Below are 15756 nucleotides of genomic sequence, written 5' to 3' on the forward strand. Positions count from 1 at the left end.
CTTGAAATGTTTGGTATTGGATATTGTTGACAGATGACAATACGCCAATTAGCAGAAATGGTAAGTTCCGACAGTGCCTACAAGTGTGCCTACTGGCCGCTAAATGGCAATACCGGTTTCATATGTATACACCTGGTATGATCAACCGTTGGTTTTGTTTTACGGTTCCTTTTTCTGTTTCTGTGCTGGTTTGTTCTAGCTGTGGTGAGTAGGCGCTCTGCTTACATAGCCCCTTTTTTTGAATAGTTCGGCATGGTTTCGCAGACGTTGATGCGAAAAGTGCGATAGCTCTGGGTGTTTTTCGCACCACGTAGCATGCAGTCGTGCCATGTAGCCCTTTCGTTGCGGGAACATACTCATATCGTAGCGCTCTAACAAGTCGTGATTTTGTCGCTCCGTCCTCCTAAAAGCTCTGAGATTCCACCGATCCATCGCATTGATTCTATTTTTATTAGCTCCCCCTGCTCTAGCCTTGTTTTCAAAATTTAAAAATCAGTTTTATCTGGCTGGTTTGAAAGATCCAAAATTCTAAGGAAGAACTTAGAACTTAATGTAGGACAGTGTCATTGAAATTTTTACTCCATGTCTTTCGTTAGCTTTAGTCATCCTGAATTGAGCCAAAAGGGTATAAAATAGACTTGAGTGCAGCCGCCGAGTCTTTACACTTACAAAATTTGACTTAAAATATTTAATTTTTATTTTAAATACATTTTCTATCCATATTTCACACAATTTAAACCGGGGCAAAATTAATAGAATTTTTTATTATTAAGTAATAATTAAACAGTAAAAGTCAGAAATATATAAGGCAAATGTTTAATTAAATAATCTGATTTATTGCTTCTTTTTCGTAAAAGTATAAACACAATATATGGTAATATATATTAATAATGCCTTAGAGAATAACTATGACATAAAAATTCAAAATAATTCGCAGATTGTTCAATGACATATTTGCTGACTTTTCGATAGATATCCGTTTTAATTGATTAAAAAATAAAAAGCCTTCTTTTAAGCTTCACTTAGACAAAAAGAGTTTTTTAGTTGAATTAGTGAAAGTTAACCAATAATTCTTTATTTTAAAAGCAATTACTTGGAAGTAAAATCGAAGTATAATATTTGGCCACTAAATAAAAGTTGATCATTATTTAAGATACCTTAATTAACGAATGCACTATTTGCCTATTTCTTGTGTTACAAACTTGATTTTCGATGCACTTAACTTTAAATAACTAACTTCTAAATTTTTAAGACCATTTTGATGACAGTAAACAATTTATTATTGTAAACAAGTATGGTTTAAACACATTTGTATGATTTTATGTATTTATAAATAGAATATTTAAAATAGATTTCAAACAATTTTTGATGTATGAATAACAATTGAAAAATTATTAATTTGTAAGGACCTAAAGAAAAAATTATTTTACTTATAATTTAAAAAGTATTTAGTTAAAAAATGTAGGTTCCACTTGAAGTGTTTCAATTTGCAGATCATTATTTATAATTTCAAATGGAAAAGTTTTTAGCTTCAAGAGTTAGAAACTTTTGTTGTAAGCCTGAAAAAAGCGGGAAATACCGAGAATTTTTTCTGTGATGACATTGGTCAACCTGAATTAATAATAAAAAATATTATATTATTAATTATTTTATTTTAATTATAATTATTTATTTTAATAAATATTCATAACTGAGGATTTACATATTTAAATCATTCATAGTTTTGACAAAAAATTTATAGAAATAACGATTATTCTATGTAATTTATAACAATTATAAACTTTTAAACTCTAATTATTATTTAATAAAAACACTAAATAAATTATGATAGAACATAAAATTTAAATCTCAGGATTCTGATCCAAGTTTTGTTGTGCATATCTGACTTTTCTTCTGTGGATTTAAGTACTCACTTCCTTGAACCAATGACTATTGAAAATAAGCAACACTTTTCCTTTCTCACTGTACACGACTTTAAGATCCATTTTCACAAGTGCACAATAATATGCAGTTGTAAACTCTCCAAGATCTCAGAATTAACTAAATACGATTTTCAAAAATAGAGCTAAGTGATTAGGAAGCAGGTAGATTGGCTGTCGTGATGCTCGCTACCATGTACCAAAATTTTAAAACAAAATATTTATTATTGTAGGAAAAAAGCCGGGGAATCTAAAACTGGTAAAATGGATCATTTTCTAAATAGCATGAGTTGGCTCTATTTTCAAATAATAATTTTATAAGGTTAGGGAAAAATAATATTCATTTTGAAACACACTTTAAAATTTCCCAAAACAAAATAATTATAATTCTTTTCGCGCCCCGTGAAAATATAAAAGTTCCGGTACAGCGGCGACTATTGTAGGGGAAACGTATCTCAACCCTCCCTAGAGAACCTCTAGTATGTATATAACTACGACTATATAAATTTGAATAAAAATGTGACATTTCTACTGTCTTCAACTAAAAACATGGTAAGTCGCACTTGACATAAGGGTCACAGTGGCCCGTTTCAAACGGATTACCTGGGATTATTCACACAGAGTTGACGCTTCTTTTGTTATTGTAGAATGTCACGCCAGGGAAACTTGAACGCCGAAGGTTCCATACACTCTAGAGTCAGCTCAGTTCACTCTCACTCCCTTGGATTTTCTTAAAATGTGAGTAAGATCTTTCAATCAACGCAAATTATGAAATGAAGACGAGGTTCCCTTTTCTCTCACTCTACCGTATGGTGCGTGTCTGTCTCGAATGAATGGAGTGTTCAAAAGTAAAGCTCTTGCAAGCACCTGACTTGATTATACATTTTTTTACAAAAATTTTACGTCGCATATTTTCTCTACCTATTTCTCGTTTTTATCAGGGCATTTTCAGTAATAGAAAATTCATACACTTTCAGTTAATTCATTTTTCTTATTTAAAAAATAAATAAAATCGCCAGAATGATTCACTGATATTCTTTTTTCAGTCGTGGGCAAATATAATTACATGTTCATAAAGTAATATTACACTTAAATCATATAACCCTAATTACACGTCAATTGAAAATGATAAGATTGTACTCCATATGTTATATAAAAATAATTAAATTTGTTCATAATATTTAAAAATTACATTAATTGAATTCAAGCAAAATATATATAATATAAATACAATACATATAAAACTCTGAAGCTACCATTTTTCCATTCCAAATAATAAAATCTTAAAAAAAAAAACAAAAGCAATCCTAGTGCAAGTCTTGAATTTTCAAATTTTATAATAGAAGTTTCAAGTTTTTTAATTCAAAAAGTTTGTATTTAAATGCTCACTAATTTACATGTATAAAATGGAAGGTACTAACACTTTTCAAATAATAATTTTAAATTAAATGCAGTTAAACTGCATTAAGAATTTTTAACTATTGTAAATTGTTCAGTTCAAATATTCAGAATCAGTTCCAGAAATATAAAGCCACGTTATCATTTTAAAATCTCTAAATTGAAGAATAAATCAATAAATTTAGAAATTTACACAATGATATAATTTTAACCAATTTTGAGGCAGACACATTATCCTGTATAATGAAAAATAAATTCCTTAAAACCTTCCACAATCTATTTGACAATTTTGGAAATCTTTGTTAATCTTTTTAAACGTACTCTTAAAATAATTCTTCTAAATAAAAAAATCATTTTTAAATTACTCAGAAATCTCAGAAAAATGTTTTTACTCTTTTGAAGCCTTCCATAATTCATGAGAAGCTTTAAATTTTGTGTGAGACATCTACAAAAATCTGAGAAAAAAATCACACTGTGTCGTGGCTATTTGCATCGAGATGTCGTTAAGAATAGCCAGATTTGATCGGTACACACGGACTCGGACGTTTTTTTCAAAAAGTTGTCTCATTTTTTGCAAAAAAAAAATGTATTATACGCAATTCATTTTCAAATCTGTTTTTATATTGTTCATTTTTCCGATACTTTCGGCTACAATTTAATAAATAAGTAAATAGAGCTAAGTCTATTTAAACCGGAGATATTTCAGTTTGAAATTTGCTCGGGTCTGCTGGACCCGTTCTAGGTAAAACGGAAAATTTCGTGGTTCTAGGAACTGAGGGTTAAATCATTATTCTTTTTGTAAGTTGAAAATTCTTAATTTGAATGTGCTAAAAATGGAATACTTTAAGTGAAACCATATTTTACATTTAAGAAAAGTCTTTCATTATGAATCCATGATTACGAAGTTATTTTCAATATAAAACATTTGTAACGTTAACATCTGGTGATTTTTTAATTTTGAGCGGATTAAGAATCGTCTTTTCAAATAAATTATTTTTTACTATTTAAGGGCATGTGTCACAGCTAAACACCTATATTACCGACCACACTTTTTCAGTTCACCGAATGTTTTTTTGAACCTAAGAACTTTTTTTGTAAATAAAATATCGAGCTGAAACTTTGGGAAATGTATTAGAGTGCAATAAAGTACGTTTAGGTACTGCATTTTGGTAGGAACTTCACTGAAAATTATTTCATCTTTTTTCTGAACCTCAAAATTTTTTGAACATTCGAACTTTTTTATACATAAAATATCGGTCTCAAACTTTGAGAAATGCAAGAATCGAAAGAAAACTACGTTTAAGTACAAAGCTCAATAATAAAAGATGTAAAAAAATATATTTCAACAATCAATTCCAACGGCATCAGCCGGTAACGTTGTACACGAAAATACGAAACCTGGCGGCCACTACTATCGGCGAGAAAACTATAGGCATTTACTTTTGAAGCTTAACAACTCAGTCAAAAAAATGCTAGCGCAACAAAAAAAAGTCATTTAAAAGCTGAAAGTGTTCTACGTTAATCAGCTTATAGACGTTTATGTAAAAAAATTTTTGTGCTTAGCAGACTGAAAAATGTAAAATAAAGTAAGGATTTTTGGCTACATTTGAGAACAGTCAAGTTTAGAGCATTATTTCTTATACAAGGGGCGATGGAAAAAATTTGAAAAAATTCATGAGTATGAGGAAAACTGTTGTGAACCAGTTGCAGTTGAGAAATTTAAAAAATAATAAGAATTGTTGCTTAAAAGCACAAAAATGTGCAATATTATCTTCAGTTATAATACAGATATTAAAGCGATTCAAACTGCAAACTGTAATTAATAGGCTCTGCATTTATTTTCAATCACCCGGAAGGATTTGTTAGTCTTCTTTTTTGTGAAAATCGCGATATTTTTAGACATTTCTTTGTTGGAAAACAAGTGACAGAAAGCAGGGGGGGGGGGGCGTTTTTTTACTGTCGACCGCTGGTCTCTTTCTTTGACCCGTGGCCAGGTGCCATTCAAGTATTCAGGACTAGGGGCCGAAGAATGGCACCAGCGGTCGGCAGTAAAACAAAAAAGGGCCCCCTCTGCTTTCTGTCACTTGTTTTCCAACAAGAAAAATGTCTAAAAATATCGCGATTTTCACAAAAAAGAAGATTAACACTTCCTTCCGGGTGATTAAAAATAAATGCAGAGCCTATTAATTAAAGTTTGCAGTTTGAATCGCTTTAATATCTGTATTAGAACTGAAGATAATATAGTTGCACATCTTTGTGGTTTTAAGCAACAATTCTTATTATTTTTTAAATTTCTCAAATGCAACTGGTTCACAACAGTTTTCCTCATACTCATGAATTTTTTCAAATTTTTTCCATCGCCCCTTGTATAAGAAATAATGCTCTAAGCTTGACTGTTCTTAAATGTACCCAAAAATCCTTACTTTTTTTTACATTTTTCAGTCTGCTAAGCACAAAATTTTTTTGCATAAACGTCTTCAAGCCCATTAACGTACAACACTTTCAACTTTTAAATGGCTGTTTTTTTGTTACGCTAGCATTTTTTTTACTGAGTTGTTAAGCTTCAAAGGCAGATGCCTATAGTTTTCTCGCCGATAGTAGACGAGGCTCTAGAGAGTTCGTATTTTCGTGTACAACGGTTGATGCCGTTGGAATTGATTGTTGAAATATTTTTTTTTACATCTATTATTATTAAGCTTTGTACTTTAACGTAGTTTTCTTCCAGCTCTTGCATTTCTCAAAGTTTGAGACCGATATTTTATGCATAAAAAAAGTTCGAACGTTAAAAAAATGTCGAGGTTCAGAAAAAAGATGAAATAATTTTCAGTGAAGTTCCTACCAAAATGCAGTGCCTAAACGTACTTTATTGTACTCTAATACATCTTCCAAAGTTTCAGCTCGATATTTTATTTACAAAAAAGTTCTTAGGTTCAAAAAAACATTCAGTGAACCGAAAAAGTGAGGTCGGTAATATAGGTATTTAGCTGTGTCACATGTCCTTAATGGTCAGAAATACAGTTTAATTTTAAAAATCAATTACAGTGAAACTCTTCTATAGCGCCAAGTTTGGGACTGACGGTGGGTGGAAACTAACTCATTAAACTCAGCGCAGCTCCTGTTAGACCTGGCTGCGGCGCGGCATCAATTCTTGGGAGGGCTATTGAAGGGTTTCACTGTAATTCATATTCACAGTTAATCAAATAAAAATTTTCTTTGACAAAAATTGTTATTTTCAAATGCTTTTAATTTTGAAATGTTGCAGTCTTAAACACTAAATTTAGAAATTCTATAAATTAAAAATATATCCTTAAAAATATAAATCTAAAATAAAAATTGTGTAAGCTTAAGATTTTCCAATTACGCATTGTAAACTGAATGTTATCACAATTAGAACACAACACTTTAACTAATTTTGTTAAAAAACTATTGAAATCGAACCTGGACGCACTTCTTGTTTAAAAAATGTATACAATGTACGGACAACAAATTAATTCACTGTCATTTTCCGGTTTCTCTGTCTCGAAAATTGCGACATTTCCCTATCCAGAGACCTGATAGAGTATCATTCAATAATTCTTGTGATTTTATTTGTTTTTAATCAAAAATGATTTAATTGCAAGTTTTTCAGTATTTAATGACTAAAAGATTGTCGAATAAAAACCGAGAATCTAATATAAAAAAAAAGATAAAAATATATGTCGTAAAAATATTTGCTACAAAAATGGGAGCAAGTCAGGTGTTTCTAAGAGCTTTACATTCAAATAAGAACTCCATTTTAGTTCGAGAGAGAGGTCCATTCAATAGTCTGTGTTCATTAAAAACTCACATTTTCAGAAAATCCAGGGGACCGGGGAAAGTGTTAGAAGGGAGTGAGACTCGAGTGTTTTGGATCCCCGGTGATTAAGTTGCCCTGGCGTCACGTTCTATCAAAAAAAAGGGGTTAACTTTGTGTGAGTGATCCTTGTGAAACGCTCGACTGACCCTTATGGCAACTGCGACTTACCATGTTCTTAGTTGGGACAGCAGATTTGTTATATAAAGATTGTTCCTTCTTTTCTACGTGTCAAAATTCATGTTGAATCTGCCCTATTTCCCTTCTTTTTCGTGAAGAAATCACACTTTCTCTTTTTTGAGCTCATTATCCTTTTATCTCTGTATCACTATGAATAGCCTGTAATTTAAAAACGGTGAAAATGTTCATTCATTAACTTTAAATCTCAAACCTCAAATGCTTGGAAAATTTGTTAACCCCAAGCAACTGCTTTTCATTGTGTAGCATCTTAATTTAAAATTCCTTGCATTTTTTGTTTTCTGTTTTGAAAGTACAGCGTTTTTTTCGGTTCCAGTTTAATCCCGGCTTTTCAATTTTAATGCAGATAATAAATTTAAGTTAAAGCCCTTAAATCTTGAAACCTTATAATTTATCATTGCCGTAGTTTTGGATTTTTTACTGAGCATTACATTACAAAATTCCCTTTAAAGCACTTTTCTTAACTCATTTTGAAAAACTTGTATTTCCAGAATAGAAATCTCCCAACAAAAAACCCCAATAGCAGAACTCTTCGAGGACCCAAGGGAGTACCTGGACCCAGATTTTCTAGACGAAGAGAAGCGCACTTTCTCATGGCAAGAAAAAGTCTTTAGTCCATTCGAGGCAAAACATTATACTGAAGAGAAAAATTGCATCACCAACCTTGAAAAAGAATACAGACAACGAATTCTTGACGAGAATATCGAAGGCTCCCGATTATACACCCACACGAGTCAAGATTCATATTATCCAGAAAATTCTTTACTCACAGAACCATTTACTTCTACCCTCTCCATTAGAAACGAACGAGCCTTGCCTTGTTTGAGAAACAGGAAACCTTTTAAACGAAGATATAATAAAAAAGTAATCGATGAAAAGCCTACTAATGAGAGAATCTGCGCGAATCATTATTTTTACGAAGAAAGAGAAATTATGTATATTTTGGCTGATGTCAGTCCTAAAAACGAGGAAGCCAGTAACTCGAAGGATTCAGCGAGCTTGATTTGTACTGTTACCTACGATCGGGTTCATAAACTTTTGACCGTTGAACCAGATTTTTCGAACCAAGGATATTATAGAATTTTTGGAACTGGGATGGGCTATGATTATTGGATTACACATGTTTCCCAAGGACCGAGTGAAGAGGAACAAGAGACGATAACCAAAATTTTAAAACAGGTTCAAAATTATACCTATTTATTATTTACAATTTTCTCTTTTTCATCCCAAGTATTATTAATTTATTTACTTTTCACTTTCAAATATTGCAGCATTCAAAACGTAATCATATTCTTAAATTTTGGAAACCTAAGATGGATAATTTTATCTTTAAATTCTATTATAAGATCACGAATTCCAATCTCAACCTCGGACTCACGCTTCTATTGAGACTATTTATCACTTCCTTTCAGCGATGATACTAGTTTGAAAAAAATGCCACTACTGCCACTACTTCTTCACTTTTCTTTTTAAAATATTTTTGAACTTCTTCGCTGATTATCTAAAATAACATGTCTACCATTCCAATTACAGAAATATATACAGGAAAATAGTACCAAAACTACCATTATAATTTATAATACACTTACTTGATGAACGTCTTAAAGTTTAAAACGTTCAAAATTAAGTAATTTTAAATTCAGTTAATTGAAAGTGAACAAATTCTTGTTTAAGGCCATGTGATGAGAGGGTCACGTAACTAAATTCCTACCTGACTCACTTTTTTTATTTCCCAACTTATTTTCACATGACGCGCCACATCGAGTTAAAAATGTTTTTTCATAATTACACAAATTTAGGACCAGACCCACTATTTTTAGTGCTCCTTGTTTAGTATCCCAAATTTTAAACTCGATGTGGCGTTTCGTGTGATCATAAGTTGGGAAATAAAAAAAGTGGCGGTAAGATAGGAATCTGGTCACGTGACCCACTCATCACATAGCCTTAACAATGTTGGAGTGTGCATTGTTTCAAGAATCCTACCCAATTAATAAGAATTCAAGTAGAAGAGATTCCAGTTTGCGAAGGAATGAAGTTGAAATTAAATCACGGAACAGAACATTTACAATTTTCGACTTTGCAGAAAGTTAAATTTACAACAAATATTAGAACCTAAAAATGATTTCTATTTGTAAAATCTTTAAATTATCCAAATATTCTATTTGGACATATGGGCATCCGTAAAATTGAAAGCTGGTTTATTTTTAAATAATTCAAAGTAAGTAGAAATTCCTGGGATTTAAAAATACTACAAAATTAAATTCTTCATGTTTGGAGGAAATTTATTAATTTTGTTTGATATTAGTGAAATAGGAATTAATTTTCAATGATTTCCTTTATCCTTGCAAATATTTCCAATTAGTTACTTTGTCTCTAAACACCTATCATTTTTCTGACATTAAATGTCAGCGTGAGATTTAGAATTATTTTTTAATTACCTTAAAAACCTGGAATTTAAAAATAAAAATTCTTTAGCAACTTCTACAAAAGAAATTAAATTAAGAAGTTTCATACACAATTTCTGAAAATGACAGCAAAATATGAAAATAGTACTTTCATCAATTAAGTTTAGAATTTACACAATAAAATCTGTTATAAATTAAAAATACCTGCATAGAAGAAAAATCAATATAATTTGATGGAATTTCTTTACAGTACTGTTTTGTTCAATTTTTGTATGTACAATACAAAGTAAAATTAATGGTTTGACTATTAATTTCATTTTTTCCAATATAATTTGCAAATCCACATTATTTTATGTTAGAGAAAAGAAAATTCAAGTTACCACATAATGTTTTATTATTTTATGTATTTTTTACACGTACTATCTTCTGTTGATGTAATTTCCTTATTTCCTCATCATTTTAGTAAAAGTTCATCTCTTTGGTTGGACATTAATTTTTGTAACTAAAAATTTAACTTAAATTTTTGGTTGAAACATGATCCTTTTTAGTTGAAAATTCGTGTTTTTTTTGTTGTAGAAATTAATTTTCTTGGTTGAAAATGCATTATTTTAGTTGAAAATTTATCTCTTTAGTTGAACATCTTTTTAACTAAAAATTGAAGTATTCAATTTTTGGATGACAATTTTTTTTAATTGAAAATTCATGCCTATTTTGAAAAATCGTTTTATTTGGTAGAGAATTAATCTTCTTGTTTGAAAATGCATCTTTTTATTTGAAAATAAAACTACGTAATTGAAAGTTAAACTCTTTTGTTAAAAATTCATTTTTTGGTGGTTAAAATTCATCTAATCCATTTAAAGATTCATCATTTTAATTGAAAATTTATCAATTTGGTTAGAAGGTTCTTGATTTTTTGTGGAACTGATCTTTTTCAGTTCAACATTCAACTATTTGATTGAAATTTTTTTTAGTTGAAAGTTCAACTGTTTGTTTTAGAATTCACGTATTTTATAGAAAATTCAATATTACCTTCTCATCCTAATGAGAAGGTATTGGTTTTATGTGAAAATTGACTTTCGCGGATTCCATCAAATGTCGACGTTTTGAGACCCCTGGGCCAGAAAAAATAGTGTTTATGTCGGTGTCTGTCGTTGTTGTAGCCTGTAAACACGGTAAAAATTGAAGAAGTTATTCGATTGGATTCCCCTTTGGCTCATTTTGTAAGGATATGCAAAGAAATCACTTTCAAAGTCTAAAGAACCAAACGAAAATTAACACTTGAAGCCAAACAAAGCGTGATATGGAAAAAAGTCAAGAGAAGAAAAACGTTAACAATAACTCCATTTTGTGGAAAACAAAGCAAGATCCGAAAATAGATAGATTGACAATAATTGTTCACTTAAAAAAGAATAGAAAATTTTTCAGGAATTAGTTTTTTGTGGGATAAGTAGTTTTTGTTTTATTTTTGAAAAACAGTATTGAGAATAAAAAATTATATTTGAGTGCAACAATACAAGATACGAAAATAAGTGAGACAAAATTTATTCAACCAAAAAAGATTTAAACATTTTTTACGAATATTTTTTTTATATAAGCGTAGTTTCTTTTAATCGTAAAAGACAAGATTAAAAATAAAAAATATATATAAACAAGGCAATAAGAATAAAACAGCTCATTTTCCATGCATATTATGAATAGTAACGATATAAATTTATTAAAGCGATACATGTTTCAGCGCAGCTAAGAATAAAATTTAACACAAAATTTGATATAAAAGTTTTGAGCATAATGTAGAAAATTTAACATGTGGGACAAAATCGAGTGCGAAGCACGAGATACGTGATGAGAATGTGTTTGCTAAAGCCGAAAGAGCTTTAATAAGAGAGAGTTAACAATCTCAAAATTTTAGTTATCGATTCGTTGGTCTTTAATTTTGAAAGATCTGTGCATGAATGTGGGAGAAATATGCGAATGCACAAATGTGAGAAAAATACAAAGTGCGAGTGCTGAGCGCGAGATAAATAAAAAATCTAGCGCGAAGCGCGAGAATCAACAATTGCGCGCCCTAGGCTTGCTCAAACTTGCGAGCCGCGCGCGATGAGAACGTGCCCGCACGGCGCGGCGGGCAGACTTTTTTAAATTGAAAAGTTAGAAATTTTAAGTGGTTTATATTGAATTTAATATTGTATCCACATTTATTTTACCTGAATATGCACTGAATATTAAGTACCCGGTAAGAAGAGAAGAGTTCAGAAAAATTCAGAATCTGAATTCCTATTAATACGTGAATTTTCCTCCGTCGAAAGTTCCACCAAGAATTAGAAAAAAAGCAAAATCTATTCTTTTTAATCGACTTAGAAATATTTAATGAAAACGGATTGAGTGAAATTAAAAAATGAATGAATGCGAAAGAACGAATAGAAATCAGAGAATAATGTCACTTTAAAGACGAAAAACTTAGTGCTTTTAATCGATCAGTTATAAATATAAAATAATTATGTTAATAGAAATAGTTTGTAGTATTTTAAAACAATATTCTTATGATTCGTTTCAAAGATAAATTAATTTTGTTTTCCTTACACAACATTATCAAATGAATTTATTATTTTTATTTATTATATTATTAAATCTATAATCTGTTTAAGCAATATAAAATATTTAAATTAAAATTACTCCACCGTTATGGAAAACAAGAAATTGAAATTTCCAAACTTATATTCCGCAAAAACAAATATAAATTATGCATGTGCACATATTTTGTGAATAGATTAGAAGGATTTAAAATAATCGAAAATCAAGCATGTAAGTATGGGATTAAAAATAACCTTGACAGAAAAATTGAAATTTCCAAACTTGTGTTGCACACGTAGGAATAGAAACTATGTAAGTGCACATATTTTGTGGTCATATTAGAGAGAATTAAATAAGTCAGAAATACAGTATGTAAGTATGGAATGAAAAATAACTATGAGAGGTGTGTCTACTTATCGGATTAAGAGGAATTAATGAAGTGAAAAATATATTCGCCTGCATGGAATACAACACAAATGTCAATCGTCATAAGGAAATAAAAAAGAATTGGTTTCGTAGATAAACCTATTCTTTCGTTAGGCACTTCTCCCGATGGAAAAATAGCACATTCAAAAAAATTAAGAAATGCTCACTCTTTCGTTTAAATCTGAAAACATGAATTGTTCTCTATTCTTCTCTTCTTACCGGGTATAAGAAAATAAAAATTTGTTTGAATTAGTATTCAAATTCACGAACTTTAGAGACAAATTTAGGAAATGATTAATTATGTTTTTAGTATTATTTAATTAATCGATGGTCCTCATATAATTAAGAATATATTTAATATAATTTGTCAAAGTTTTCTAAATTAAACATACTAATTGAATCCCTAGGTACTGAAAAAAAACATTCATAATAAACTGGTGAAACTGTATACATACCTTGAAAAACCTTGGAATTGTCAGAGAATCTTTTCCAAGATTTGAGTAGACACTCTGTTATATTACAAAAATATTATGTTTTATGTTCATGTCACTATTTTTCTTCTATTTTCAGAATGTATTCCACTAGAGTTAAAGCACCAATTCTTGCCCCCCTCCCTTCCCATCGTTGACAAACTTCTCTAATTTCTTAGATAATACATTTTTTTAAGCATTTTTTGCTCAATTTAATTCTACCATAATTTTTATATGTAATTCATGTATACATTATAAAGGTCAGTGGAATCAGATGTTTAGTCAGAAATAAATAAATTCACTTCGGTTTTCGGCATGCCAATTGTTGGTTCTCGTACCTTATAGAAGCTATTTTTTAAAAGTCTGAAGTGAGTCTGAGCCTTGCAAAATGAAATCTCAAGATATCCCATCACTTAGAAATGAATTAATTCACTTATTTTGCTTGATAATAATTTTAATTCGAATTATAATCATAACTTATTCATGTCTTCAGGAAGTACAAAGAGTACAGAATTTTAGGGAGTACCAACTAAATCCAAAACTGGAACTCGCACCATCGAATATACTTCGACTTTTCTTGAATCTGGAGATTATATCGGCCCACGAATTTTCTTACGATTTGCTCTTCATAACTTATTTCTTGCATTTGCCTAAAAATTGGAGCACGCCTTGTAGAGAATCTTTAACGGGAAGAACTCAGAGGTGTCGAATGAAAAAGAAAAAGGCAAATTTTAGTTATGTTGTGGAAACTTGGCTGGATTTAGATTTAAAAAGTTTAAGGAAAAAAGACGAACCCCTTTCCTGGCCCTTTTTATTAATTACAGTTGCTTCCTTAGACAGTTGGCAAAGGTAATTGATTTATTTTTTATTTCTCCATTTTTTATGTTTTTGAAAATTATTTAACTACTTTGACTGAATTTTTTTTATAGGTGGAGGATAGAAGGTTACGGATCGTCGGCTCTCGCCTTCAAATCTGGAACCCATAATTTAAAAATCCTCACTTGTCGACCTTCCAGGGGTTTCGTAGATTCTCTGCGTTGGTTTTTCACTGGTGGAATTGACGAAACGGAGGATTATTTTGTGGTCTCGGAGGCCTTTGAAGAAAAGAAATTAAACAGGTGTCACATGAAAGTAATTCCAAGTGGTTACGTGAAATTAAAAGCAAATATTGTACATCAAAGTCAGTCATTTACTAAAGGTAGTGATCTTCATAAGGATATTTTTGACAGAATGAGCTCGGGGACGCTGATGAGCAACGTTGAAGACGTTTTAACCCAATTTCAAATGGCAAGGGAGCGGATGATTCGTGCCAGAAATTTCAACTAACCGAAATTATTTTCTTGAAATTAGTGAGAATTAGATTTTTTTAATTATTAGAAATTGCTACAATGTAGCAAATAAAAATTTAATGCTGAAGAAATAGTGATATTTATTCTCATAATTATCACAAAATTACTAAAAGCACTTTCCGAGAGAGGAAAATAATATTCTTTTTTTATTTTTTGTATTTTTAAAGATTAGAGACATTATAATCTGCGTGGCGCTCATAGTTCGTGTAAGAGTATAAGTATATAGAATAATTTAATTTTTGTAATAAGCAGCTGCTTAGCCAATTAAAAATAATTTATCTGTAAAAATATATGGTACTAAAAAAGCAGGAATAATATTTATTTTGCAATTTTTATTTTTATTAAGCAATATTTGAGAGTCCATTGAGGTAGAAAAATAAAAATCGTATTTATCCTCCTAATTTGAACTTCAAAATTCATTGATGCTTAACAAAAATTGAAGTTAATTATTTAATTATTTCGTTTTTCATGATGTAATAAGTTTCGCTTTTTTGTCGGACTTGAATTTATTTATTTTTTCTACTTAATTTTTTTCATTTATAATTACATATTATTTTTCACTTTAATATTTTAATACATTATATTAATTATAAGTTACTCAGGTTGTTTAAGTGAATATGCAATAATTAATAGGTAATTTCGTATTTCACGACGTAATAATTTTCGCTTTTTGATATACTTTTTTATTTTGTTTCAAATATTGAAGCTAAATAGTAAAAAAAAAATTATATTTATTGTTAATTCTGGCTAACTAGTGCAAGTATTATTCAATATAAAATGAGTAAATGTACTTTTTTGAGAGAGGAAAGTAATATAATTTTATTTTTATGTTAAGGATTAAGGACATTAGTGTCTATTTGGCGCTCGCCATTCTTGTAAGAATAGAAGTATTAAGTATATTGAATTATTTAGTTTTTGTAATAAGTAGGTTATTTTAGCACATTAAGAATAATTTATATGTGAAAAAAATGCGACAGCGAAAAAGCAGGAATAATATTTATTTTATATTTTTATCAAGCAATATTTTGATAGTTAGAGCTCTTTAAGGTTACAGTTTACAAATCGGATACATCCTCCTGATTCTTACTTCAAAATTCATTGATGCTTAACAGAAATTAAAAATAATTTCGTTTTTCAGGACGTAATAAATTTTGCTTTTTTGGTAGACTATTTTTTTTACTTATTTTT

At 29.9% G+C, this 15756-nt stretch overlaps 1 protein-coding gene across 3 annotated transcripts in view; it reads left to right on the plus strand.

Moving 5' to 3' along the window:
• The window catches only part of LOC117172489 (Meckel syndrome type 1 protein), a 22101-nt gene extending 7149 nt beyond the window's left edge, over positions 1-14952 (plus strand). For 2 of the 3 annotated variants that reach the window (XM_033360478.1, XM_033360480.1), the window contains 3 exons: positions 7839-8526; positions 13713-14068; positions 14149-14946. In XM_033360478.1, coding sequence (XP_033216369.1) covers positions 7839-8526; positions 13713-14068; positions 14149-14545 — 1441 coding nt within the window. In that variant the 3' untranslated portion in view covers positions 14546-14946. Of the gene's footprint in view, positions 1-7838; positions 8527-13712; positions 14069-14148 lie in introns of all 3 variants that reach the window. The other variant, XM_033360481.1, reaches the window with a different exon arrangement.
• The last annotated feature ends 804 nt before the right edge of the window (positions 14953-15756 follow it).

This window comes from Belonocnema kinseyi, chromosome 5 (genome assembly GCF_010883055.1).
Source record: "Belonocnema kinseyi isolate 2016_QV_RU_SX_M_011 chromosome 5, B_treatae_v1, whole genome shotgun sequence".
NCBI classification, from domain to species: domain Eukaryota; kingdom Metazoa; phylum Arthropoda; class Insecta; order Hymenoptera; family Cynipidae; genus Belonocnema; species Belonocnema kinseyi.